Source organism: Gymnoscopelus braueri (assembly GCF_963280865.1).
Source record: "Gymnoscopelus braueri genome assembly, chromosome: 20".
NCBI lineage: Eukaryota > Metazoa > Chordata > Actinopteri > Myctophiformes > Myctophidae > Gymnoscopelus > Gymnoscopelus braueri.
The window spans coordinates 39,309,379-39,335,902 of NC_137622.1; the positions used below are offsets into that span (position 1 = coordinate 39,309,379).

At 42.1% G+C, this 26,524-nt stretch overlaps 2 protein-coding genes across 2 annotated transcripts in view; one reads left to right on the forward strand and one right to left on the reverse strand.

The window, feature by feature from the left end:
* The window catches only part of immt (inner membrane protein, mitochondrial (mitofilin)), a 39,988-nt gene extending 16,494 nt beyond the window's left edge, over window positions 1–23,494 (forward strand). Inside the window, exons 6-14 of the mRNA XM_080415301.1 lie at window positions 881–1,039; window positions 8,712–8,845; window positions 11,413–11,516; window positions 12,369–12,504; window positions 13,600–13,729; window positions 14,709–14,932; window positions 18,030–18,161; window positions 19,859–19,988; window positions 21,030–23,494. Coding sequence (XP_080271427.1) covers window positions 881–1,039; window positions 8,712–8,845; window positions 11,413–11,516; window positions 12,369–12,504; window positions 13,600–13,729; window positions 14,709–14,932; window positions 18,030–18,161; window positions 19,859–19,988; window positions 21,030–21,640 — 1,760 coding nt within the window. The 3' untranslated portion in view covers window positions 21,641–23,494. The remainder of the gene's footprint in view (window positions 1–880; window positions 1,040–8,711; window positions 8,846–11,412; window positions 11,517–12,368; window positions 12,505–13,599; window positions 13,730–14,708; window positions 14,933–18,029; window positions 18,162–19,858; window positions 19,989–21,029) is intronic.
* polr1a (RNA polymerase I subunit A) overlaps window positions 1–26,524 on the reverse strand; it is a 445,779-nt gene that overhangs the window by 28,135 nt on the left and 391,120 nt on the right. The gene's annotated exons all lie outside the window — the stretch shown is intronic.

A 26,524-nucleotide genomic window follows, 5' to 3' on the forward strand; every position in this document is an offset into this window, starting at 1 on the left:
TCTTCACGATTTTTCAAAAATAGCAGATCTACACGCTCGTAGCGCGGCACTCGGTGCCGCGCTATGAGCGTGTATATCTGCTATTTTTGAATAGCTAAAGTGTAAAAAAAATGCTTTTTAGCTCAAATGAAAAGATGCGTTTCAGGTCTTAATGGGTTAACACAGGGTAGGGCATAAAACTTATGGATTTGCAGCTTCAAGACTAATTCACACTTGTGTTTCTTGTTATTCTGTGTCTGTTTTGTTTTGTGCGTTTCCTTGAAACTAATTCACTCTACTGACTTTATTTTTTCCTTTCCTTTTTCCATTTGCTGAGTGTGTGTGTTTTTTTTAAATGGCAGCCATATTGGAAGGACTGGGCAATGTATTGACATCACATCAATACCGTGATCTCGTTGATGTCGGGTGGAAACCTCACGTGTCCAAAAAATGTGTGGACAGGATTCAAATTCAAAAATAGGATGCGTTTTGAGCTTGTAGATCTGCTATTTATCACTCCTTTTGTGTGACACTGTACTGTATTATGACGAAGTAGGGCATTAATTTACAGAAACAAACGTAAAAAGAATAAAGCTTGGAGAGGTTTCTGCCCGACAACAATGCTCTGACATGAGACACAGATATTGAAAGAGTTTTAACCCATTAAGACCTGGAACGCATCTGTGTCACTTTAGATTTCTTTGGCTATTCAAAAATAGCAGATATACAAGCTCATAGCGCGGCACCGAGTGCCGCGCTACGAGCTTGTAGATCTGCTATTTTTTTTAAATCGTGAAATGTTTTTTAAATTTTTTTTTTAAAAAAAGTTAGGATTTAGAAAACATTTTTAAGAATCACCTCAGGTCTTAATGGGTTAAGTGTGTGTGTGTGCGCGTTCCAGAGGAGTGTAAAGAGTGCCACCACGAGACCCCCGCCCCAGCGGTGGCTCCAGTCCTTGAAGCCCCCGCACCCGCGGAGGAGCCGCTGAAGGAGCGTCCCGTGGAGGAGGTGTCGGCCAGGCTGGCTCAACAAGACCAGGCGGACGAGGACAGCCTGACGGGTAGGAGGACCACCACCACCACCACGCAGCTTCATCCTGTTTTATCCTTCACACCAGGGGTCTTCAACAGGGGGTCCGGGGACCCCTAGGTGGTCCTCAGAGTTACTACAGGGGGTCCTCCAAATCTTTGTGTGATCTTTCAAGCTCACAACCAGTGGTGGAAAAAGTACTCAAATGTTTTACTTAAGTAAAAGTACCAATACTGCAATATAAAAATACTCTGTTACAAGTGAAAGTCCAGGATTCAAAATTTACTTGAGTAAAAGTACAAAAGTACTGGCATCAAAATGTACTTAAAGTACCAAAAGTAAAAGTACTAAAATATTTGAAAATAGCAGATGTGAGCTTGTAGATCGGCTATTTTCAAATAGCCTAGGTATAAAATAGGACTAAAGTGGTTAATGTGTGTTTCATAATATCATAATTTATATCTGAAAAGTAACTAGTAATTGTAGTGGAGTAAAAGTACAATATTTGCCTCTGAGATGTAGTGGAGTAGAAGTAAAAGTATTGGAAATTGGAAATACTCAAGTAAAGTACAAATACCTCAAAATTGTACTTAAGTAAAGTACTTGAGTAAATGTACTTAGTTACTTTCCACCACTGCTCACAACTAGGGTTGGGTACCGAAATACGGTTCCAAGTAGGAACCGATAAAGAAATGGTCGGTACCGGGTACCCATACAAAAATATGTAATTTCGGTTCTGCATATCGGTTCCTAGACGCGCTAAAAGCCGTTCAAACAAAGGCGTTTAGAAGTCCTACACAAACAGCACAGTCTGATCAAAAATCACAAATCCGGTAAAACACCGTTGTATGGAGAAGTAGTACATCAGTTGCGTCTCTCTGTATGGAGGAGTAGAGCGTAGAGCTGCTGCGTCTCTCCTCGCACCCCCCCCCCCCCCCCGTCCCCCTCACTCACCACCGTCTGAACTGAAGTACTGTAGTAAGGGAAGGAACAGCCTGCCCTGCAAACTTTGTAACCAAGATTTGCTGTTAAAAACTAGAATCCACTTGTCAGAGGGTGTAACATTAGTTGGCAAACCAGCGCTAGTTAAGAGCTCGCGCGGGGGAAAATAATTAACACCAGCTGTGTGTGTGTGTGTGTGTGTGTGTCCCCAGCTGATGCTCGTTAATTTCATACTGGAAGACAATTGAGGTTTGACTGGGCTGAAACTTTATCTCAGTGAATGACAAGGAACTCCATATTTGGGCATGGCTGACATCATAGTGACAACATGAGCTTTGAGTCAGTAAATGACATGGAACTCCATATTTGGGCATGGCTGACATCATAGTGACAACATGAGCTTTGAGTCAGCTCAGCTTAAAACCAGACTGCACAGTGTGAAGGACTCACATAAAGAGAGACATCAAGGAGGACTTCAACACCAACAAGAGGAACTATTAGCAGAGATCCATACACTTGACATTCAGCTGGTAATTGCCCTGTAATCAATCCTGGATCGTAAGGTCACAGATCATTAATTACATTCTTGGACCATTACAGCCCATGCATACAGCAGCTTTGACGATGAACCCACTGTTCCCGACAACCAGCCAGCAGCAGGGAAACTCAGAAGAAGAAAGACCTTACAGTAGTCCACAGTCTACCAAGACTTTAACACAATCGGAAGTAAAGAGACGTCGTCTGACTGACACAGGAAAGAAAACTCACATCTGTCAACAATGTGACAAGAGTTTCAGTCAGTTAGGTCACCTGAAGACACACCAGCGTGTCCACACTGGAGAAAAACCTTTCCACTGTAAACAGTGTGACAAGAGTTTCATTGAGTCAGGTAGCCTACGGAGACACCAGCGTATCCACACTGGGGAAAAACCTTTCTATTGTAAACGGTGTGACAAGAGTTTTGCTCAGTTAGATAGCCTTGAAAGACACCAGCGTGTCCACACTGGAGAAAAACCTTTCTATTGTAAACAGTGTGACAAGAGTTTCACTCAGTTAGATAGCCTTGAAAGACACCAGCGTGTCCACACTGGAGAAAAACCTTTCCACTGTAAACAGTGTGACAAGAGTTTCAGTGAGTCAGGTAGCCTACGGAGACACCAGCGTATTCACACTGGGGAAAAACCTTTCTATTGTAAACGGTGTGACAAGAGTTTTGCTCAGTTAAGTGACCTGAAGAGACACCAGCGTGTCCACACTGGAGAAAAACCTTTCTATTGTAAACAATGTGACAAGTGTTTTGGTCAGTTAGGTAGCCTACAGAGACACCAGCGTATTCACACTGGGGAAAAACCTTTCTATTGTAAAGAGTGTGACAAGAGTTTTCGTCAGTTATGTCACCTGAAGACACACCAGCGTGTCCACACTGGAGAAAAACCTTTCTGTTGTAAACAGTGTGATAAGAGTTTCAGTTATCAAACACTCAAGGCTTTTACTTGAGTGTCCTAGGACTGAGTGAATTACTGCAAATAATCGGAATAAGAATGATCCAGAAAGAAACCAAAAGGTTTTCTAATATAGGATAAATGCATAATGATTAGAATTATTGTGTTATACTTAACCACTTCAACCCTATAGGTGACCAGGGGTCCCCCAGGGGTCCCCCAGGGCTCTAGGTCAGCTCTTTCCATCCACACCAAATCACTTTGCAGAAAATAGCCAATCTACAAGCTAACAATGCGTCAAATCACGATGCGTTGTGAGCTTGTAGACCTGCTATGTTGCTGAATGTTCACCCCAGAATAGGGGTGCTAGGGTCCATGTTAATATTGACTTTAATTATTTAATTATTTAATGCAAAAGTTCAACTAAACCTGTCTAAACCAGATTTTCCACTATTTACTAGGGCCGGGACTTTATCGCGTTAATTTCGATCAATTAATTACAGAAAAAGTATCGCGTTAAAAAAATTTACGCATTTTAATCGCACCTATTTTTGCACCGCGGAACGTTTCTCACTGGACGAGTTTCAGACGGACCGATATTACCAGCGCACCAAACAACGTTGGTGCGCAACAACAAAGTTAACTGCAGCCAGCACAGTGCATGAAAACATGATGCAAAACATGACTTGATAATGTTTGCCGGGCAAATCAGAATCTGTAATAGATGCCCCCCCCCCTACGCGCGCGTGTGTGTCCCGTTTAGGGGGAGGGGGCGCGGTGCACTGGGGGGGGGATTCCACGATGCGGTGCGGGTCACATGCGCACGATTTTTATTAATGATTATTAAACTACTATAAAACATCAGTAACAACAACACACTCTACCAGCCTCCAGTGGTGGAAAATAGCAGATCTACAAGCTCACAATGCCTTGTGCTTGTAGATCTGCTATTTTCACATGGTTACATGGTATGTTTTATAATAATAATCTAAATCTACAAAGTAACTAGTAACTAAAGTTTTCAAATAATTGTAGTGGAGTATAAAGTACAATATTTGCCTTTGAGATATAGTGGAGTTACTGGAGTAGAAGTAAAAGTATTAGAAATTGGAAATACTCGAGAGTCAAGTGCAAATACCTCAAAATTGTACTTAAGTACAGTTCTTGAGTACATGTACTTAAAGACGTATGCCAAAATCCATTTGAAAAAAATGCTTTTCACTGTTCTCAGGTCAAATATTGATATGCGATTAAAATGCGATTAATTGCGATTAATTAATTACAAAGCCTCTAATTAATTAGATTATTTTTTTTAATCAAGTCCCAGCCCTACTATTTACCTTTTTCATCAAACCTCTTATCAAAGTCAACAGTTACTCAACTGTTGCCGGGAAACTGAAAGTGACTTCTTCAAAAGGAAGGAATGGCAGACCTAATATTATTAATGCATTTTGGCTCTGTGCAATAATGCAACTGCAGACATTATAATAATGCCTTTTGATAGGCTATTCAATATTTGTTTTAATTTCTTGAATATGGCAGGGTAATGTTTTGAGGCATATTATATTTTATTACTACACAATAGTAAATATAATAATTCTACACAATAAATAAATATGTTTGTGTTAAATAACTGATCTCAATATGGAACCATTATAGTTATTTTTAATTTTTAGTTAGTTTTGCCATAATCATGTAGCTCTACAACAGAGGCACAGCCATGACATAAATGGTACAAAAAAACTTTTAAAAAAATGTATAGATATTTTTTTTTAATTAATAATTTCCGGCTATTCGGTTTTCGGCCAAGTGTTTCCGGTATTCGGTTTCGGCCAAAAAATTTCCATTCGGTGCATCTCTATTAACACTGAGTGCCAATCGCGTAGATCTACGCGAACCTATTTAAAGCCGCCACGTGCCAATCGCGTAGATCTACGCAAACTGCCGGTTCGCGTTGATTTCACCAAAAGTGCACTTTCGGAAATCTTTGATCTACTTCCGTTTCCGGTAGCACCACCGGAAACGGAATTATTTGGGATCCGGTTTTGCCGATCCCGTCGGCCCTCGTTCTAATGACGAAACTGAAACTCCATTTTCTCCTTGTAGTTTTTTCTCCTCGCATATCACTGTTTAACGTAAACCGTTCTAACTACAACATGGATGCCCCGCTTGACACGTGGTCTTCACTGGTAGAAGCAGTGAGATGTCCGCTATGTTTACAAACAGTGCACAGCTCAATCTTAAGGATTTTAACAAGGTCTATGGCGACGTGAACAAAAACAACAATAACATGTTGGCACTGGTGAGTACATTATGAGATTAACGTCTGGCATGGAATGTGTTAAATAAACATTTGACCTTATTTTTATATCATTTTGGAACCGAAATATAGAACCGATAGGGCGCTGCGAGGCGTTGTGAGCTTGTAGATCGGCTATTTTTGACAAAGAGGTTTGGTGTAGAGGGGAAAAAAAGCTAACCAAGTACAGAGCCAATGGTCAAGTTTAGTATTGAGGATTTAAGTGGTTAAATGTCTGATAATTACACATTAACATGAATTAATAGAGAAGCTAATGTATAAAAAAACAAATAAAAAACATTAATTTGTACAACATTGATATAGTGCTGTAAAACAAGCCTATGAAGCTATCTATGAAAAAGTTTAATCTGCAACAGTTTTATACAATATGTAGGGGGTGGGGGTCCCTGCTTCATCTCTCTCTCTCTCAGCTAAGGGGTCCTTGGCCTGAATTACGTTAAAGACCCCTGCTTTACACACATTATGTACAAACATTGTTTATGCATTAGGGACGGGATGTTCAACCAGTTGAATCCTAGCGTTCCTATTCCAGGGGGAACCTTCCCTTTAACCCATTGAGACCTGGAACGCATCTGTGTCACTTTGGATTTCTTTGGCTAAAAATGTTTCAGGAATTTTTCAAAAATAGCAGATATGCAAGCTCATAGCGCGGCACCGAGTGCCGCGCTATGAGCTTGTATATCTGCTATTTTTGAAAAATTCCTGAAACATTTTATTTTGGGTGATTTTTTTTTTTCAAAGAACTGTTAGGATTTAGAAAACATTTTTAACACATCGACCGCCAGAGGTTAATCTCATAATGTACTCACCAGTGCCAAGGTGTTTTTGTTGTTTTTTTGTTTTTTTCATGTCGCCATAGATCTTGTTAAAATCCTTAAGATTGAGCTCTACACGGTCTGTTTACATCCGCGAGATCTCCCTGTATCTCCCAGTGAAGATCGCGTGTCAAACGGGGTATCCATGTTGTAGTTAGAGCGGATTACGTTAAACAGTGAAATGCGAGGAGAAAAAACTACAGGAAGAGAATTGAGTTTCAGTTTCGTCTGTAGAATGGGAGCGGGCGTGATCGTCAAAACCGGATCCCAAATAATTCTATTTCCGGTCATCAAACCGGAAACGGAAGTGGATCAAAAAAATTCCGAAAGTGCACCCGGACCGCGCATGCGCGAAAAGACCGCAGCCCGTAGGGCTACGGTCTCGGCGCTTAACAGTTGGATTTAACGGACCGTAGGACTACGTTCTTGGCGGTTAATGTGTTAAGAACCGCCTCAGGTCTTAATGGGTTAAAATAGTGTAATTTTTAGTTTATTTTTTTAATTTGAATTTGACCCACAGAACCAGGAGATATCATATTTTCAAAGATCTAGACTCCTATCCACTTCCTGGTTAACGTATTACTTAAAAAATTCGGTATCTCGGCTCCTGTGTACTTTTATTTTGACTATGAAAAATCTCTGGCAGTGGGCAAACGCAGCCAGAAATAAGTCTAGCAGTGAATGAGTTAAAGGGGGAAGTTTTGGACCACGGTTTTCTTACTTTTTTTTCTATGAGATTTCAATCTCGTCTAGCGAGGCTTCCGGTGGGGAGCATAGTGTTCTGTCACTATGAACGGATCTAAAAAAAACTATCAAAATATGCGATCGAGGGCAAGGCCTATTGGCGCGCGTTTTTAGCTGTGGCGGACCCAGGATGGAGTTATGCCATTTTTCTGTTGTACCATTCATCCTAGGATATCATAACATCATAGAAAACCGTTGTCCAAAATTCCCCTTTAAAGGGTAAAGGCGGTTACACACCGGCGAATATACGCAAAATTCGGACTCGTTCCGAATAATTAAAAGACGCTTTTTTCGCTCCGCGAAACTGGTGTGGAAGCTTGCATTGACTTTATAAGGTTTAAAAAAAAAAATATTATTCGCATGAAAAAAAACGCCCCGGTGTGTAAGGACCTTAAGTTTTTATCATGGTCCTTCAAACGTGTATTAAAAGGTTTTAACTGAAAAATCCATTCCAGTGAGCCGTGGCAGGTTTTTTTCTCTCTGTGTTCTGAAGCCTTTTCAGCTGAGAATGAAAAGAAAACCTATTTGCCTGCGGTTGTCGCTTGTTGAGGTTTGGGTTGTGTAGTTACCTTGCCATGATGTAACTCCAAAGGTGGACAAGAAATCAAAAATAATTACCGTAATTTTCGCACTATAAGCTGCACCTGAATATAAGCCGCAGCAGCTAAATTGAATGATTTGTACATATGTAAGCCGCACTGAACTATAAGCCGCGGGTGTAAAATCCATAGATTTAGGAGGTCCCCTAGTGGCCGTTAGCTGTAAAAATCCATAGATAAGCCGCACCGTTATATAAGCCGCAGGGTCGGAAAATTGGAAAAAAGTCGCGGCTTATAGTCCGAAATTCAAAAAATGCTCCTCATTGACTTCCATTGTACGGTAAAACAGCTCTCAAAGTCACTCATTTAGCACATAAATGAACCCAAACATAGCTGATTCAGACAATATAGAGCATCACCAAACCCAGTACTGTTTGTTTTTTTTAATAAAAATGTCAACTTCCTGTTGATTTTACTATTTGAAGATCTGGATCCGGATCCGCAGAGAGCTGTTTTACCGTACAATGTAAGTCAATGAGGAGTATATTTTGAATTATCAATTTCTAATCAATGGAGCAATTATTTTTTATTTCTTACCCACCTTTGGAGTTACATCATGGGAAGGTAGCTACACAACCCAAACCTCTACCAAAGTGGTCTTGCCCTTTAAGCCAAAGCTACACTCTATGTCAGTGATATGTAATCGTTGTTTTACGTCACTGGTTCTTTTCAGATGTGGGCCAAATACATATAAATCTGGGGTTCCTTGACGTGAAAAAGTTTTAGAACCCACTGTTGTGTGTCATTCTAACTGGTTCCCTGTGTCTGTCTGTCTGTCTGTCTGTCTGTCTGTCTGCCTGTCTGTATGTATGTCTGTCTGTGTGTGTTGTCTGTGGTCCAGCGTTGTCTGCCAGTCTTGAGGAGAACCTGGCTACGTCAGCCAAAGCTGCACTGCACGCCATCGGAGCTCAGGAGGCGGCCCTGCAGGCCATCGCCCTGCACACATTCAAACTGAAGGAGGCCATGGAAGCGGAGGTATATTAACCCATTAAGACCTGAGGCCGCTTCTAATTTTTTTTTTTAATCCTAACAGTTTTTCGGAAAAAAATGTAAAAAGATAATTTTCACGATTTTTCAAAAATAGCAGATCTACAAGCTCGTAGCGCGGCACTCGGTGCCGCGCTATGAGCTTGTATATCTGCTATTTTTTAATAGCCTAAAGTGACACAGATGCGTTCCAGGTATTAATGGGTTAACACATTGGGTGCCAGCATTTTATAATGACAGATTACGTTCGGCGCCAGAAATCTCACCGTTAGAGCTGCGCAGCGCTGTTTAAAGCTGTAGACTCCACGACGTGCATTCCAGGTGGAAAAAAAAGCATGCCTCCATTTTGCCCGATGGTCCATGGCTAACGCCTGGAACGATAACATCTCTCACGCGAGTAACAATGGCGGAGCGATCGCGCATACAAAATGAGTCGTTTTTCCCCCGGCGTAAAAAGTTTCGGAGTTATAGGGGTTTTAGAGAAGGAGATGGAACGGAAGCGGATGGGAGCCATGTTTTTTTACACAGTGATCCATCTTGGCCTATCCTTCTCAGAATCACCACGGGTGATCCCAGAGCTGCTCCAGCCCCTCCCGTGTGGAAAAAAAACGACAAAAACTAAAAGACACCAAACACGGTTCAGACCGTGTTCGGCACCAAAGCGCCACTCTGTGAAAACACGGTTCAGACCGTGTTCGGCACCCGATGTGTTAACACATGTTGCATTTTAAATTGTGGTGTATATTTAATTACTCATCGCCTTGTCTTGGAATGTTCTGACATTCAAGACATCTAATCTGATCCGAGCAAAAGGATTTCCCCTTATGGATAATAAAGGACATCTAATCTAAACCAGCCATTCTCAACATGTGTGCCGTGAGGATATGACCCCAAATAATTGATGAAACACAAAGATTTTTATGATAATATAACATCAAAATAGAAAAATAAAAAAACATTGAGCGTCTGACCTGTAATAGGCAGAGATCAACTATTATCTTTTCTTTATTATTACTGTACATAGTTTAGGACAAAGAGGTACTAGAACTGACAATATGAGAGATATGATGCACCACCGACTTCACATTCCAATAGACAATGGAATAAGGTACCTTTATATACATTAAATAACATAACGTAATAATGATAACACCATAAATCAGGAATATTAGGATCAAATGTATTTCATTTCTCAGGTGCTATATATGTTGTCATTATACAATTAGTCTTAATCTAGTATTGACAGTTTGTGTTTGTGCCTTGGAACATATTTAACTCCAATGGCAAAATGTCAACTCAGGCTTTTCTCGTATGTCTGCTTGTCACTATTTTTGAGCGTCTTCAGCCCCTGCTAGGGCTGTGTGCGGTAGTCATGTTATTTATAGCTTGGCATGTCAGTGGTGTGTTCGTGGCATGTTGGCTCACTCAGAATAACCACATGACTGTGGACTCTGTGACAGTGAGCAGTCACTACAAGATTCTCAACCTTTTGAATTTCAAGAACGTTGATCACTTTTTATTTCTTTATTTTATCTCTGGGACCCCAATCTAGACTGTAAAAGCCTCAGCCATTTATTTAATTCTGAAAGGGTACAAATGGGACCAAACGGACCCTTAGGGGTTCGTTTGGTCCCATTTGCACGTAGGCGGAAACGAAAATCTTCGATTGACGTCATTTCCGTATCCGGGTGTGCTACAATGAAATGTGTCACTTCGAGAGATGAAGGACGTTGAGAACTTTTTTTAAAAAATATTTTGCAGAATTACGTTTTTTTACGTCAGTGGCAGATTTGGTAATTGGAAAAAATTACGTTTTTTACGTCAGTGGCAGTGAATGAGTTAATTGTTTGATGAGCAGTAGAACTCCTTTTTGACCATTTGGAACGCTGGTGGTCCCCAGAACCAACGTTGAGAACGACTTAAAACCTTATTCAATCGACCCTTATTTAATAGCTTGTTCATGGCAAACTCCTAAAACACTGTTAGGTGTGACAGAACTTGCAAACGTATTGATTAACAGTTATTGTTTCAAAGAATAGTGCATTACTTTATTCATTGGTATTATTGTAAGTCACTCTGGATAAGAGCGTCTGCCAAATGCCTAAATTGTATATGGCAGGTTTCTAGAGGGGTTATTCCAAGACTAGGCTGCACTACACGGGTGTATAGAGGGGCGGGTGTATAGAGGCGCGGAGGGATTGCGCCTGATCCCATTGGTTCACCGATCTGTCCGTCAACCCCCGCCCCGTTAACACAACATTACGAGCGACGCCCACTGCACTCTGGTTGGTTGGGGGAAATGAAACACTTCCTATACCGGGTACACCGACGCGCTCCTCCAGGCTTTTATTTTTTAGCAAAACTAAACGATAAAAGCCTGGAGATCGAGGCTATTCCAAGACCAACTACAGATATATGGCCGCTTGGGACATTGAATGACAACACTTTGATGTAGGGGTGGAACAGTTAAACAAATTCATTTATTTAATCAATTATGTTGAAGAAGGTTGGGAAACCATTGACGTTGATGACTTGGTTATTTAATTTCTGCGCAGAGCCCACCTGACCAGAAGTCAGCCCAGTGGAAGGATCTGGAAGCTGCTCTGAACGACAGAAGTCGCACCGTGGACGAGGCAGGAGCTGCTCTACTCAAAGCCAAGTGAGCGCGCTCAACTTGTTGTGAGCTTGTAGATCTGCTATTTTGTTCGCCCCCCCCCCCAGAGTAGGGTGGAAGTGGTTAACCCATTAAGACCTGGAACGCATCTGTGTCACTTTCGATTTCTTTGGCTATTCAAAAATAGCAGATATACAAGCTCATAGCGCGGCACCGAGTGCCGCGCTATGAGCTTGTAGATCTGCTATTTTAGAAAAATCTTGAATTCTTTTTTTTTTTTTCAAAAACTGTTAGGATTTAGAAAACATTTTAAAGAATGGCCTCAGGTCTTAACACATTGACCGCCAGAGGTTAATCTCATAATGTACTCACCAGTGCCAACGTTTTATTGTTCTTTTTTGTTTTTTTCACGTCGCCACAGATCTTGTTAAAATCCTTAAGATTGAGCTGTGCACTGTTTGTAAACATCGCGGAGATCTCACTGCTTCTACCAGTGAAGACCACGTGTCAAACGGAGCCGCCATGTTTGAGTTCTGACCGTTTAAGTTAACATGGGAAATGCGAGGATGAAAAACTACATGTTTACAGGGGCTTTTACAGGGGTTATTGTGTACGACTTAGAATGGAGGCAGACGGGAAACAAAAAACGTGATCGCACTTCCGGTCGAGATCGGGTGGTGTTACACTGAAAATGGTCCCCCTAGAAAATTAAAAAAAAAAAAAATTTCGAAAAAAAGGAAAAAGCACCACAGCCCGTAGGCTACGGGATTGGCGCTTAACCGTTGGATTTAACGGCCCGTAGAACTACGGGCCCGGCGGTCAATGTGTTAAAGGGTTAATAATGTATTAGTTTGATGAACCATTGTCCCCTGACGCCTCGTTCCACTCGACCCACAGGGACGCCCTGGAGACACTGAGGTCAGCCATCGACAAGGGCAAGGGCTCCAAGGTGGTCGCCGTGAGGCCACTGGTCCTGGCGGCCGAGGAGAACCTCCACAGCATGGTGGTAGACCTGGACCAGGTGGTCACCAAGGTAAGGAGGAGGAGTCAGCGAGGCGGAGGTGGTGAACAGTAACGTGTGTGTGTGTACATTTACTTTGTACATTAACTACATGTTTCTTTTTTTAACCCATTAACTACAGGTTTTTTTTTTAACCCATTAAGACCGGCAACGCATTTGTGTCATTTTTACATTTCATTGGGCAAAAATAGCAGATCTACAAGCTCATTGCACGGCACCGAGAGCTTGTAGATCTGCTATTTTTTTTTTTAAATGGTGAAACTTCGTGCAAATGTTTGAATATATATATTTCTTTAACACGTTCCATGCCAGAGTTTAATCTCATAATGTACTCACCAGTGCCAGCGTTTTATTGTTGTTTTTTTGTTTTTTTCATGTCGCCACAGACCTCGCTAAATAAGTTAAAAGTGCGCGTTCATTTGGTTCTAAACACACGGCGGATCCGTGAGAAACGTCCAGCGAAAATAGTTTCCAAATGCGAGCCGCCATCTTGAAGATACAGCCGATCAACGGTAAACAGTGATCAGCGAGGAGAAAAACAACAACCGAGAAAATCGAGTTTTAAACAGGATCCCAGACAGGAAGCGGATACGATCGAAAAAAACGGAACCCGAATAATTCTGTTTCCGACCGGAAACCGGAAACGGAAATGGATCAAAAAAATTCGGAAAGTGCACCTGGGGCAAAATCAATGGGAATCGGCGGTTCGTGTAGATCTACGCGACTGGCACGCTGCGGCTTTAAATAGGTTCGCGTAGATCTACGCGATTGGCATTCAATGTGTTAAAGGGAACATTTGTAACTCAAATCCCGCGGCCAAATACATATAATTTTGGGTGGTCCTTGACATGAAACAGTGAAAACCACTGATATTATAGCAACAAAAGTAAAAAAAAAAAAAAATAACTGTTAGGATTTAGAAGGCATTTGTAGAATCCCCAGGAAACAAAGATTTGAGTTAAAAATGACTATTGACTATTTTTGAATAGCCAAAGAAATCTGAAAATGTGTTCCCGGTCTTAATGGGTTAACATAATAATCTGTACTTCTTGACTTGACTGTGACCCAAATGAGACTAAGAAGAAATGGCTGTGTGCGTTGGTACAGGTTGTGTCTGCCCAGTCGGAGGCCAAGATCGTGTCCCAGTACAGTGAACTGGTTAATGAAGCTAAGGTGCAGTTCCAGAAGGAGTTGAGCAGCATCACACCAGAGGTCCAGGCCAACTGGAAAGGACTCAGTAAGACCACACACACACACACACACACACACACACACACACACACGCAATGTGCACGCATTTTCTTTTCTACTTGAAAATCTTGAAAGCGTTCGCTGCCCACCCATCACGGGCCGTGTGCATTTTCAGGGCATGTTTATTTTAACACCATTACCCGCCAAGATATTAAACAATTTTTTTTTTATCCCCTCGCCAGCGTTTATTACCGTAACTCTCTCAGTGCCAAGCCCCGAGTTATCCCGAGTTTTTTTCTGAATGCCCTCAGTGCCAGAACGAGAAATCCTGAGTTTTTACTTAATGTTGTTTTATAGACCGTCACGGTCTGATCTTGAATCCGAAGGGAGCAGTAAAACTGTAGCACAAACGGATACGGAAATAATGGATTTAACGTCATTCCGTTCCCGTCGACTCCATGTTTGTAGTTTTTTTTCCTTTCGTCTGTATCTCTGTTCTTTTTTTTGTTGTCCATTTTTCCGAGGAGACGCGTGTTTCCAACGGCCTGTAGCGAAGGGGACACTAGCTCCGGATGCAATGTTTTGCTTCCGGAGCAATAGTCAGAGACTCCTGCTCCGGAAACACACATCGATCGATAAATATGGATCTAAACTTTTACGACAACTTTAAAACTACTAAAAACACGAAAATCGCTAGAAAATCGCTTGGCACTGGGTGAGTGCATTATGAAAATACTCTGGCAGTCAAAGAGTTAAATAGACGATCTTTGAAACGCTGTAGAAGCCACGTTGTGTACAAAAATGTAAAAAAAAAAAAAAGTGTCCGTGGGTTGGAGGAGGGATCCGTGTATCCACTGGAACAATAACATTTCTACCGCCATTTTGGAGCTATGGCCCGTTGAAAACGAGTGGTTTTCATTTAAAAAAAAAAAAATCTGAGTCAGAAGTGTTTTTCTAAAAATCGCCGATGATTCGCAGGAATTAATTGGCCTTAATGACTAAAAGAAATGTCCTCTCCTCCACAGCGGGCAAGCTGACGGCGGACGACCTGAACTCGCTCATCGCCCACGCTCACCGGCGCATCGACCAGCTGAACAGGGAGATGGCGGAGCAGCGCGTGCGCGAGCAGATCCACGTGGAGACGGCTCTGGAGCAGCAGAAACTGGCGGACCAGAAGATGCTGGAGCAGGCCGTGGGCACCGCCCTGGAGCACAGCAGGGAGGAGGCCAGGCTGGAGCAGGAGAGGAAGGTACGGGACGCATGGGACTGACGCGAACAGCCTATTCCCATACTGTCGAAGCGGGGAGGCGGGGCTGGGAGGCTACGCGGGGGCTGAGAGAGCCTGGTGACGCCCCTAGTTACTGCGTCACAATCCTGGACGGATAGCCCCGCCCACACCAAGCGAGCGCAGTCAGAGTACAGAAGTCAGGCACAGACGGCTCTGTTGTTGACGGACAACGGATGCACGCTTATGAGAAACAACAAAAATAAAACCTGGCGAAACAGTTGCGTGCATTAGCGCAAGATGAGGATAAAGGAAACATTCAGTCTAAATGTCCAGTTTGCTAATTTACAACTACTACGACTACTTTTGTATTTGACATTTTTAAATTTCTCTAAATATTATAAACTTTCACATATCATGTATGAAAAGGCTACTATGGGCTACAGTGAAGTCGGACTGAATGACTGAAACGTTTTTTTCTTTTTTTACTCTCTTGGTGTGGGGATTATCTGTTATGAAAGAAGAGAAATTGAAACGGCTATAGTCCATGGGAAACCATAAACCTACAGAGGCCTAGGCCTACATCTAAATGAGTTGCCATATTTTCATTTCCTTACAAAACAAGATATTCCTCTACACTTATTTAGTGACAACATTGCTCCTCCTGCTGCTGAGAGCATCTCGGCACTAGAATTACTCCTGCACTTTCATAAGCAGAACAAACTTGTTTGTCATCTCAGTTAATTGGACAAATTAAAAAATATATATTATTATTATTTTCAGCTCATCTACAAGGTCAAAACTGCTACAAAGCTACTGCACAACACCTTTGTATAACAAAGTATAAAATAGGGTTGATAAACAAAACTGCTTCTTTTTTGTGAACCCCAGTACAGGCCTGATGCCATGACGTGAATTCTCCTCCGGGGGTCAACAAAGGTCTATTTTGGGTTGATGGTCCACATAGCTAAGTGTTGATATTTAATTAGAAAGGCAGAGAATATTTGTCATTGTGCTTCAATTCAAAAGGTGCTTTATTGGCATGAGAAAACGCAGGTATAAAGATCTTTCAAACAAGCAGCAATCTTTTGCAGTCACTTTTGGGACAATTAGCAGCATTTCCCCTAGACTTAATAACACTTTTGGGACAATTAGCAGCATTTTTTAAAACAAATAAATATAAAATGTTGCGTACATGCAAGTGCAAACTTAATTTAGCTTTTTAGCGTATCAAAACTGCACATACAAATAGCACACATGCAAGTTAAAAGTTAGTGCAAACATGCAACAATCACACAAAAGTAGCAAAGTAGTTGAAAGATAAAAACTCCGTCGCGATACATTGTTTGTTTGGAGCGAGGCGACTCTGCTAAGACGGCGCCATGCCCGGAAGTGGGGTAGGCTCCCAGCCCCCGCGTAGGCTCCCAGCCCCACCCCCCCCCCCCCCCCCCGCTTCGACAGTATGGGAATAGGCTGTTCGCGGGACTGACTTAGAACCCCCTCAAGGAACCCTGAGGGTCCCTGGACCGCACTTTGAGAACCGCTGCCCAAGTCCACGTGGTGGTGGGCAGGAATTTTACCCCTGCACCACCAGAGCACCCACATTTGAGTATTATTTTAGTATTGTATTATTTTATACAAAAAAAAAACTACGCAACGCACAGAAGAATGCCCACTTCTGGTCAGACGAAGGAGGAGCCAGGCCCGGAGTCAACCCCCAGTGCCTAGAGCCTCCAAGTGTCGCCAACACTTGCTGTTAAACATCTCACCTGCCACCCTAAACCCCTAATTAGCACTGTCTCTAACTCCCCTCAAGAGACAGTGGGGGCTGTAGCATGCCACTTGGGACACAGGCCGGGGTCTGATCAGCCTCGGTTCGGGGTCGCCTGGAGGAGGGTGTCTGTTGCGAGACCCGAAGCACCCAGTGACTCCAGGAAACAACACTAATGATGTGTCCAAGTTCAGTAGAGGTTTTTATTTACTTTTAAAAGTCCACTTAACTCTATTAACCCATTGAGACCTGAAGCCGATTCTACATGTCTCCTAAATCTCAACAGTATTCTGAAAAACGTATGTTTCTATATCAGTGGTGTTCAATCTTTTTCATGTCAAGGACCCCCAAAATTATATGCATTTGGCCGCGGACCCCCATCAAAATATTTTGTTCCAGGGACCCCCCAGAAGCAAAGATTTGAGTTAAAAATGTTCGCTTTAAAAAAATATATATTCAAAGATTTGCACACATTTTCACGATTTTTCAAAAATAGCAGATCTACAAGCTCGTAGCGCGGCACTCTGTGCCGCGCTATGAGCTTGTATATCTGCTATTTTTGAATAGCCAAAGTGTAAAATAATGCTTTTTAGCTCAAATCAAAAAATGACACAGTTCCAGGTCTTAATGGGCCAATGAAAAAATAATAAATAAAACAAATTTTCAATGTTCTTATACCTTTTTCAAGTAGTCACAGAATATTTATCTCCAGTATAATCGATCCCCTGATGGGTGCTAATCACTGAGGGTTGCACTGTGGTTTCACAAATGTCAACGAGGTCTTTGGACCTCGTTGACATTAATTGTCTGCCTTTTGAAAATAACAGAATAACACTGAAAAATACATAGTAAAAAAAAGAATTGCTCAGGAGCCGAGATACAGCCTTTTTCAGTAATAAGTTAAACGAGAAGTGAATGGAGCAGCAAATCTTCAAATGATGATATCTTGGGTCCTGAGCGTTTAAAAAAATAATAAAAAAATCAAAAACACGTCATTGGCATGTTGCGCCATTATGGTAAAACACGTGAAACACGTCAATGGCACTCATTGAGTTAAGTGAATGCTTTCATTGTTCCTTCACCTATGATGATAAAAAAAAATCACTTTGTCATTGCATCCCATCCTTCATGTGAGATGTCATGAATATAAAATGCAGCTATTTAATGCAGAGTGGGGAACACATGCTTCCAAAGTGCCCTGACATTCCCTCTGTCTCTCTCTCTCTCTCTCTGTCTGTCTCTCTCTCTCTCAATCTCTCTCCCTCTATCTGAGTCTCTCTCTCAATCTCTCTCTCGTATCTCTCGCTTTGTTTCCGTTTCTCTCTCTCTCTGTCTCCTCTCTGTCTCTAGCTGGTAGAGTTGAGGGAGGTGATGGAAGCAGAGATGAGGACCCAGCTCAGGCGTCAGGCTGCAGCTCACACCGACCACCTCAGAGACGTCCTCAAAGTCCAGGAGCAGGAGCTTAGAGCTGAGGCCGAGGAGGTCTGTCAGTGTGCGTGTGTCTGTCTGTGTGTGTGTGTGTGTCTGTCCATGTGTGTGTGTGTGTCAGTGGTGGAAAAAGTACTCAAATTCTTTACTTAAGTAAAAGTACCAATACTGCAATATAAAAATACTCTGTTACAAGTAAAAGTCCAGAATAAAAAATGTACTTGAGTAAAAGTACAAAAGTATTGGCATCAAAATGTACTTAAAGTATCAAAAGTAAAAGTACTAAATATTTGAAAATAGCAGATCTACAAGCTCACAAGCTTGTAGATCTGCTATTTTCAAATAGCCTAGGTATAAAATAGGGCTAAAGTGGTTAATGTATGTTTCATTATATCATAATTTACATCTGAAAAGTAACTAGTAACTAAAGTTTTCAAGTAAATGTAGTGGAGTAAAAGTACAATATTTGCCTCTGAGATGTAGTGGAGTAGAAGTAAAAGTAATGGAAATTGGAAATACTCAAGTAAAGTACAAATACCTCAAAATTGTACTTAAGTACAGTACTTAAGTAAATGTACTTAGTTACTTTCCACCACTGGTGTGTGTGTGTGTGTCCATGTCTGTCTGTCTGTCCAACTGTGTCTAATATACTGTAGCTCTAACACTTTGGAATTCTCTGATCACTCTGATCATAGTAGTACTGTCTAGTCTAGTGTACCAAACTACACACAGCAACAGTAAAGAAGCAAGTGTCTTCAAGTGTATTATGGCTGGTGTGTGTGTGTTTCTCTGTGTAGGCCTGTCACCGTTTTTACATAATCACAATTATTTGAGGTATCGATCGTTTCCATGTTGAAAAGTATTCATCCTTTTTCAAACATTTTCCAAAAAATTGTAGAAATAGTCGCTCTATAAGCTCACAAGGTTGTTTTACAATGCCTAAAAGGCAAACAGAAATGTATTTTTTTATTCATAATGTTACAAAATGAAATTGTTAATTATTTGTTTGACAATGGTCAAGTAAACCGTCATGACCGTATTAAAAAATAGCAGATCTACAAGCTCATAGCGTGGCACCGAGTGCCGCGCTATGAGCTGGTAGATCTGCTATTTTTGATAAATCCGAAAAAAAGAAAAAAAAAACTGTTGTACAATGCAAAATCACAAATAACGATTTTTAGCAACCTCTGCTGGTCACTACCGTCACTGCATACAATTTCCATAGTCCTCGATTACCCAGAATTCCATTCGTTTTCACCGGAAGCCGGAAGCGTTTCAAAAAGCGATCTTTTAATTGTTTTATACTATCTACGGATCGTTTCTCTTAGCCAGTGGAGCATTAGTTACCATGAGCTGTGCTTTCTTTTTCTGTTCTTTTTCGATCTTCCAATCCTACATTCTCTTAAAATCAGCGTGAGGTTCCTTTTTGTTAATAGCGCGGTAGTTCCTGGCCAAACAGGAAACCGTTGCGTTAGTTCCTGGCCAAACAGGAAACCAGTGCATTTCCGCCTCCGTTTTCCAGCCAGATGACGTCATTTCCCCGGGAAAGTCCCCCCCTTCACCGTTCAATAGTAAATATATAAATAAAAGGCTTCCGGGGGTGAAATTCATGGAGTGGGTGTTGTGAAACTTTTGCCACTCACAAAAGATATACAATTTAACTTTAGTTTTGTTGAAAACGTTACCTAGTATGCCTTTAAGAATCGCCTCAGGTCTTAATGGGTTAACGGCTGACCCGGGCTCTGTTCCAGGTGCTGAGCGGCAAGATGCTGGAGCAGGAGACCCTGTACCGCCGGCTGACCCAGGACCAGCTGGATAACTTCACCCTGGACATGAACGCAGCCTACGCCAGACTGAAGGGCATGGAGGAGGCCATCGACAGTAAGAATTAGACGTGCACTAAAAACCAGTGGTCCCTCAACCTTTTAACATTTCAAGGACCCCTAGTTTGATATGCATTAGTCCACAGACCACCATTTGATTCTTTTCTTTTTTTCCTACATTTATAAATAAAAACAAATAAAATGGACTTAAAGGAGAATTTTGGACTAAAGTTTTCTTAACTTTTCTATGACGTTATGATATCTTAGGATGAATGGTACAGTAGAACATTTTCATAACTCCACCCCTGAGCCGCCACAGCTTAAAAGGTGCGCGGATAGGCCTTAGGTTAGATCACATATTTTAATAGCTTTTTTAAATAATTTTTTTGGTGAGATCTGACGTTCATAGTGACAGAACACTATGCAACCAAAAAAAAAAAAAAAACAGAAGTCTCTCTAGACGAGATTGAAATCTCAAGATTTCAATCTCGTCTAGAGAGACTTCTGTTTTTTTTTTTTTTTTTTTTTTTTTTTTGGGACAGTGTTCTGTCACTATGAACGTCAAAAAAAAAAAAAGCTATTAAAATATGTGATCTAACCTAAGGCCTATCCGCGCAGCTTTTAAGCTGTGGCGGCTCAGGGGTGGAGTTATGAAATTTTTCTACTATACCATTCATCCTAAGATATCATAACGTCATAGAAAAGGTAAGAAAACTTTAGTCCAAAATTCCCCTTTAATGGGAAGGATACATTTCTCTTCACCTTCCCGTGACCTCACTAGGGGTCCGACCGCATCGTTTGAGAACCTCTGATCTAGAGCTTGTAGAGCGGAAATTTTTGAAAGAATTTGAAACAATTGTAAAACATTTTACCAGCGCAAATCTTCTTTCATGAGGGTCCCTGGCACAAAATCTTTTCAAATGGGGGTCAGTGGCCAAATACCTTTATACCTCATTTTGGGCTTGTTGAAAATGTTTGAGAACCACAGTTCTATCAGATTTTCTTCCTGCGTGTAATCGAAACACATCTTTTGATTGATAAAAAAAACAAAAACCAAGTGGTCTGCCATCTTATGGTCTGCCCCCTTGTGTCACCACAGGTCACGTGATCGCCGAGGAGGAGGCCCGCAAGGCCCACACGCTGTGGCTGTCCGTGGAGGGCCTCAACTTCGCCCTGAGGACCTCGGGCGCCGACTCCCCGACCGAGCCGCTGGACGGCGCCGCGGCGGCCGTGCGCGACTCGTGCGCCGGCGACGACTTCGCCCAAGCCTTGGCCGGCGCCTTGCCCGGCGAGTCGCTGCGGCGCGGCGTCTACAGCGAGGCCTCGCTGCGCGCCCGCTTCTACGCGCTGCGCCAGCTGGCGCGCCGCGTGGCCCTGGTGGACGAACAACACAACTCCCTGTACCAGTACTTCCTGTCCTACGCGCAGGCGGCGCTGCTGTTCGAGGAGCGCGAGCTGGCGCCGCCGCCGCTGCTCGCCGGGGACGACCTCGACGACCCGTTCAGGATCCTGGCGTACGCCACCTACTGCCTGGAGCGCGGCGACCTGGAGCTGGCGGCCAAGCTGGTGAACCAGCTGCGGGGCGAGGCCCGGCGGGTGGTGCAGGACTGGCTGGCCGAGGCCAGGCTCACCCTGGAGACCCGGCAGGTGGTGGGCCTGCTGTCGGCCTACGCCAACGCGGTGGGCTTGGGAACCACTCAGGCACCGTAAAAAGGCACACCAAGGGGGGGGCTGCTGTTATAGTAGAAACCTGTTAACCCTATCCCTACCTTGTCAACCTAACCTTCTCCTTAAAGCAGTGGTTCTCATACTTTATTTAATTTCAATACCCCCCCCCGTACGAGCGTACAAATGGAACCGAACGGACCCCTTCAAGGAACCCTGGACCCCACTTAACCCATTAAGACCTGAGGCGATTCTAAAAAAAATGTCTAAATCCTAACAGTTTTTTGAAAAAAAAAAAAAAAAAATGTTTCAATAATTTTCAAAAATAGCAGATCTACAAGCTCGTAGCGCGGCACTCGGTGCCGCGCTATGAGCTTGTATATCTGCTATTTTTGAATAGCCTAAAGAAATCTAAAAGTGACACAGATACGTTCCAGGTATTAATGGGTTAAAGAACCACTGCCTTAAAGCAAAAAGGACACTTTTGGTAGAGGTTTTTAGTTTTTTTTTGCTTTTCTTGGTTTACCTTGCCATGACTTAACTCCAAATATAGGCCAGATAGTTTCAATAGTTTATTTCTTAAATCTTTTAAGTCAATGAGGAGACTTATTTTGGAATGTGAAAAATCAACGGAGCAACTATTGAAGATATCTCGCACAATAGTTGTGACTTACGTCATGGCAACTTGAGGTAACCACACAACCCAAACCTCTACCAAAGCCTATTTAGCTTTAACCACCTAAAACCCGACATATACTTAGTTGTCCAAGAGGAGCTGGCCTCTGGGCCAAAGGCATTAGAAGACACAGTAGTTTGCTGCTGCTGTACGCACTGTTGCTGTCGCCACTACGGAGAGAACCAAGAGAGCGTGGAACCGTAACACGTTAACGCAATGGTTCTCAAAATGTTTTCAATTAAATGTCAAGGAAGGAACCCCCCAGTTACTGTAGGCAGACCTTAGGACCACGAGGAACCCCATAATTCCAGTTCCATTTGTACTGCATTACGGGGGTCCCATTTGGTTCCATTTGTACACTATACCAGAGTTACAGACCTGTTAGGGTCCGTCCATTTTCGGGTTCATAACGATCAGTCGTTTTACTGGGGACTCCCTTGGGTCCTTGAAGGGGGTACTTTGAGAACCACGGCATTAACACATCTGCCATCTTGTCACCCCCCCTCCTCCCCCCCCCCCCTCCACTAAACATCAGCTGGTCTAGAATGGCACGGCCGCGGAGCCAGCGGCCACACAGAGCATGGACTGGTTGGTGCCACACCGCCCAACATGGCTGGCTGTCCGGTGACGACAACAACCTCCCCTAAAGCCAAAACTAGCTTAGGTTAGTCCGTCCTCGCGTTCTTCTAGGGGCACAGAGAGAAGGTGTACAGCTCCACACAACGTCATATATATATATATATATCTCGGTTTATAATAACATATCATCCACTGTTCTCTTGTTGCAATCCCCCACAGGTTTTCCACTCTCAGATTTGTGTAATTTATGTTAAATATTATTATTATTTACCGGGGTGCACCACCAGAGCCGTGTTTGTTTCAAAGCACTAGGAAATCCTCTTTGGGATGAGAGTGGTACCCTGACATGTCGGACACGCTAGCACCTCTCTCTCTCTCTTTCTCGCTCTCTGATTTGCTCGTATTCTGCCCTTCCCTCTCTAGCCTCGCTCAGTTCAGGGCTCACACGTTTTATCTTCACACGTTCATTGGATTGCTGCATTTCTGTTTTTTTTTGGGGTCATTTATGGGCCAGAGGTTTTGTGGAGGAGGAAAAAAAAACTGAAATTGATGGTATTATAAATTAATAATTGTCCGTTTTATCATGCGATGACTCATTCCTGTCAATGTTGGATGTGTAACAAAATAAATCGTAGACGACAAGACGAGATGTTTGTGTTTGTTCTTTCTCGACTTTTCTTGACTGTGGTGACTTTCTTAATCCATTGATACCTGGAACGCATATGTGTCACTTTAGATGTCTTTGGCTATTCAAAAATAGCAGATATACAAGCTCATAGCGCGGCACCGAGTGCCGCGCTATGAACTTGTAGATCGGCTATTTTTGAAAAGTCGTGAAAAACATTTTTTTTCGATTTTTTTCAAAAAACGTAGGATTTAGATTTTTTTTAAGAATTTGCCTCAGGTCTTAAAGGGTTAACCACTTAACCAGGAGAAAACCATTGAGATCAAAAATGTGTTTTCCAGGCCGCTTATGGGGCGCAGTGGTAAAGTCCCACCACTGCGTAGGCTGGGGGTTCGAATCCACCGCGGTTGCATCCGGCTTGCTTTGTCTACTCTATACCATACTTGGGCAACTGGCGGCCCGGGGGGCCACATGCGGCCCTCACCTTCACTTAATGCGGCCCGCAGGTTAATACTGATATATTGATTTCAGCTGTTCCAATTCCAAACATGCAATCATGAACCGCTTCAATTACTTCAGTCTATATTAGTTTAATGACGTTTTTATGTCCAATGTATTTGTATTTAAGTTCATAAAGTTAACTTAAGTATAACTAAATGCATTTGAAATTAAATAAAAATTTTACTTTTCAGGATTCCAATTCAAAAATACCAAAAATGAATTCAGGATTCCAATTCCAAAAGTAGCAAAAAATAGCAGATCTACAAGCTCAAAACGTGTTGCACTACGACACGTTTTGAGCTTTTAGATCAGCTATTTTTGCTACTTTTGTGTGTCATACTAGAATGACAGGAAGAGTACGGCATTAATTTACAAAAAAAGTAAAAATATAGTGGCCCTCTCCATCATCGAAGTTGCATCACCCCCTGGTCTATACGAACATAATCTCTCAAGAATCTCAGATTCTGCTCTGAGATAGTCAAAAACAGCAGAGGGCGCTGTTTTTCCTTTTCATTTGGCACTGGGTTCCCAGATTGATACGAACATGATTTCATCACAATGGGTTCAGGGGAGGGTTGATATTTGACACTGCACGTACTCCTATGGGCTGGGGGGGGGGGGGCACCTGTCGTCAGGAAGTGTTGGGAGGGAGGTGTAGGGTGAAGGTTCTATGTCCTCCCGGAGGGGGCTCCTCACTGGCAGATGAGCCGGTAGGATACATCAGCAGTGACAACACAGAAATGTGTGTGTGGGGAGGAATTTATTTGTATGATGACTGAATTGGGGAGAAAAAGGTCTAAAAAGCAAAATACACACAAACAAATGTATTCCAAGGGAGCCCCTGGGTTACAACAGGCCCCTGGGTTCTTTAGGCTTTTAAAAAATAGCAGATCTACAAGCTCGTAGCGCGGCACCGAGTGCCACGCTACGAGCTTGTAGATCTGCTATTTTTGTAAAATCCTGATTTTTTTTCTCCAAATCTTTGAATATAAATGTATTTTTTTTAAAGCGTTTGGATTTAGAAAACATTTTTTTCATCGGCCTCAGGTCTTAATGGGCTAAGTACAGACCTTTTACTTAACATTCATTAACCAATTAAGCCCTATTTTGTACCTGGCTATATCATACGTTTTACACAACTACAATTATATGGCAGCTGTAATTACAAGTTACCTTGTAGATTTAGATCAAGTTCAAGTTTATTATGTCCCAAACTGGGCAATTTATGTTACAGCAGATAGTAAGAAACTCCAACACACAGTAAACATACATACACAAGACCCACATAGACATAGCCATGATCACAAGATCCAGATAATAATAGCTACCTCCTCCTGCTGCTATTATTGATGGCACGAATGGAAGTAGGTAGGCCTACAAATGAGAATTTGTACCTACTGTTTTTCAAAAAACGTAGGATTTAGATTTTTTTTAAAGGGGTAGTTCACCCCCAAAATAACTTTTTTTCTATTGATTACTGACCATCTGGAGCCTTGAATTCATAGATATTTTTTTGTTTTTGTCACATTCCTAAGCCAATAATTTGATTATAATAAATGTGTCCCCATTGATTCCGGTAGGAGACACAAATGCATTTGTGTCTCCTACCGGAATCAATGGGGCTAAATTTATTATAATCAAATAATAAAGGAAGGAATGCGACAAAAACAAAAAAATATCCATGAATTCAAGGCTCCATGGGGTGAGTAATCAATAGAAAAAAAGTTATTTGGGGGGTGAACTACCCCTTTAAGAATCGCCTCAGGTCTTAAAGGGTTAACCACTTAACCAGGAGAAAACCATTGAGATCAAACTTTTTTTTTCCAGGCCGCTTATGGGGCGCAGTGGTAAAGTCCCACCACTGCGTAGGCTGGGGGTTCGAATCCACCGCGGTGCATCCGGCTTGCTTTGTATACTACTCTATACCATACTTGGGCAACTGGCGGCCCGGGGGCCACATGCGGCCCTCACCTTCACTTAATGCGGCCCACAGGTTAATACTGATATGTTGATTTCAGCTGTTCCAATTCCAAACATGCAATCATGAACCGCTTTAATTACTTCAGTCTATATAGAGCGTCGCAGTTCCCGCCCACTTCCTGTTTTTTTTGGTGCCGGAAGAAAAAACTCAATGCATTTTTTCATTGACATTTCCAAAAATATTTATATCTATTAATTTAAGCCTCGAATCAAGCCATCATGACATGACATGAATCATGACCATAAAACGTTTTTTTCTGTTTTTTTTTTTTTATTTTATATTTAATTATATGATATACTATATTTAATAAATACCCTTTGTTTTGCCGTTTTCAACAAAAAAAAAATCACAGAATCAAACGTTTATGGTCATGATTCATGTCATGTCATGATGGCTTGATTCGAGGCTTACATTAATAGATATAAATATTTTTGGAAATGTCAATGGAAAAATGCATTGAGTTTTTTCTTCCGGCACCAAAAAAAACAGGAAGTGGGCGGGAACTGCGACGCTCTATTATTAGTTTAATGACTTTTTTATGTCCAATGTATTTGTATTAAAGTTAAC